At 29.1% G+C, this 2,426-nt stretch overlaps 1 protein-coding gene across 4 annotated transcripts in view; it reads right to left on the reverse strand.

Annotated features, from left to right (window-relative positions):
- Positions 457-2,426, reverse strand: part of LOC107642128 — a 3,014-nt gene continuing 1,044 nt past the window's right edge. The window contains exons 1-4 of one of the 4 annotated variants that reach the window (XR_001620620.2): positions 2,150-2,293; positions 1,714-1,750; positions 1,170-1,302; positions 457-833 (exon numbers count right to left, since the gene is read on the reverse strand). Coding sequence is in view for 1 of the 4 variants with exons in the window: in XM_021102958.1 (XP_020958617.1) it covers positions 820-833; positions 1,714-1,750 (51 nt within the window). In the remaining 3 variants the exon portion in view is untranslated. Of the gene's footprint in view, positions 834-1,169; positions 1,303-1,713; positions 1,751-2,149; positions 2,370-2,426 lie in introns of those variants that run through there. The other 3 variants (XR_002347436.1, XR_002347437.1, XM_021102958.1) reach the window with 3 other exon arrangements.

Raw genomic sequence — 2,426 nt, forward strand, 5'->3', positions numbered from 1 at the left:
ACTAAAGGTGAAGGTTAAATCCCATAAATTTTGATAATTTTGTGACATTATTCTTTGGATAGAATCTCGGCTCCTTATCCAAATTTACTTTTCAAAAAAGAATTTTCGACATACTTAATTTTCCAAGAATATTATTTTCTAAATAATCAAAGGTCAATTTTATGGTGGCTGTAACTTTGGTGTCGAAATTGCTGAAGTTATCCTTTATAGTAAGTTTTAAATATTAAAAAATTATTTACTTTTATATTTTTTAATTTAAATATTAAATTTTATCTCATTTTAATAAGTTAGGCAAATATATATAGGCACCATAACATAACATGCACCATAATCAAAAGTGTCGCCCCACAAGGAAACGTTGTCAGTTCCACTGTTTCGGGATGGCTAATGGCAGGATGCTATATATGGTAATGCAATAATTGGAACTGACTTTATGAATAACTGGTAGACAAGATCAAAGCCTAACTGTTTACTTCATTAAATTTAGGGCAAAAATGGTCAGCTATGTCTCATTCTTGCAAAGGAAAAAAAAGGGAAATAATTACTATAGTTTATAAGCACATCCAGTGTTGAGTTTTACTTGTGAAATGAAATATGTATCCCAGCCAAAAACATTGTATTAATCCATGCATGCATCCTTCATGTATCTGAATAAAATTAAACAAAATCAACAGCATAAAGGCGTATATCAAAAACAAAAACAGCCAAGGTGGTTGTTGATCATATAAATATAGTTCTTGTTCTCTGAGTAGAGATTATATATTGATGCTATTTATTTCAAAAAGCAACTCCGAGCAGACAGAGCAGCAGAATCAGAAATTAACGCACATTGTCTGCGAATACAAAAAAGGTTGAGGTGAGATATGTATGCATAATATAGTGAAAGCATAATATTAGAAAATGGACAAGAAGTAAAAACAAGTTATAGTCAATTAAACCTTCTTTCCTTTGTAATTAATAAGCATTATGCTACAGCAAACATTGAAAATGGACAAGGAAGGAAAATTGAAGTAACTGCTTAAACCTTAACAATGCGGCAATAAATGAAACCAATCAATCAAAGCTAGAACGAAAAAAAAAAACCATTCAAGTCCACACATCACAATTTGATATACGGAATAAATCAATATTCATATAAAGTGGTTCATAATCATAATACAAGACCGTACCAAGTTAGGGCTGAAGCATATCGATGTTACAAGACAGATTTAACGAAAAATGATGTTGATGTTCTCATCATTGATGTATTGATATCCCAAACACATGCTTTTAGAGGCAAATCATATTACCCCTCTAAAATACCTTTCAAAAATAAACATATATATATTAAAAAATATAATAAAATCAATTGTGATAATAGGTATTTAAAATTGTATAAATAAACAAGATTATTCTTAAATAAATAAAGAGAAAGTTTAGGGACCAACAATTTTTATGTTTAGTGGCTAGCACTTAACCATCAAAAGAAAAGTAAGTGATCTCCTACTATTAGATGTAATCTCACATCATTAAAAACACTATTATTGATCAATTGATGGTTACAAAACACAAAAATTATTAACTCCTAGCACTCTTCTAAATTTCATCTTAATATTAAACACAGACAATTATTTTGAAATATTAATATATTTTGTTTTAGTTTTTGAATTTAAAACAAAAAGTGAGTCATTGATGAATCAAATTAAATATGAAAAAGGTTATTTGTATACTCACTTGACATATTAACCAGCGTTGCTGCGGCAAATTCGTCCTGTTTACCAAAAGATAAAAAGTAAATAAAATAAAAATCACTCTTTCTGTTGCTGATGCATATATAAGGTATCTATTTTCTAAACCCAAAATATAACATATTATTTCTAAAAAAATATCAAAAACCTTAAATTGACCATAAATAAGGTAAACATAAATGATAAATCATTGCATCAATTAATTACTATTCAGGAAATCCAACAATAAATTATTTATAATTAAGGGGAAGAAGAGCATAGCATAATTAGATCTGATCTATTCGACAACCAGGGTAAAAATTTAAGCTTTCACTTCTCACAAATCGTCAGCAATCACTTCATCTGGCAGTTTGCAAATAATCAAAAGAAAAAAAAGGACGAAAATTTCGAAATAAGATGCCAAAGTAGATGAGAAGTTTTACCTGGAGACCTGATGAGAGTCAATGGGGAAGCTTGTTATTGAGTTTAAGAATGGAAGAATATTGGTAGCCAAGGTATATCGGATTGATATATAATCCCCCACACATGACCTAACTAATTATTAATTTATTATTAAGAGATGGTCGTTTTTTATTATTTATTGTAATGGCTTAAAAAGATGCAAATATCTGGGTCCTTAATTTATTACAGCATAAAAAGGATCGACCCGGTCTTAGCCAACTAACAACACATTCAGCTTACTCTTAAGGGATAAATTTC

This window comes from Arachis ipaensis, chromosome B05 (assembly GCF_000816755.2).
Source record: "Arachis ipaensis cultivar K30076 chromosome B05, Araip1.1, whole genome shotgun sequence".
In the NCBI taxonomy this organism is placed as follows: domain Eukaryota; kingdom Viridiplantae; phylum Streptophyta; class Magnoliopsida; order Fabales; family Fabaceae; genus Arachis; species Arachis ipaensis.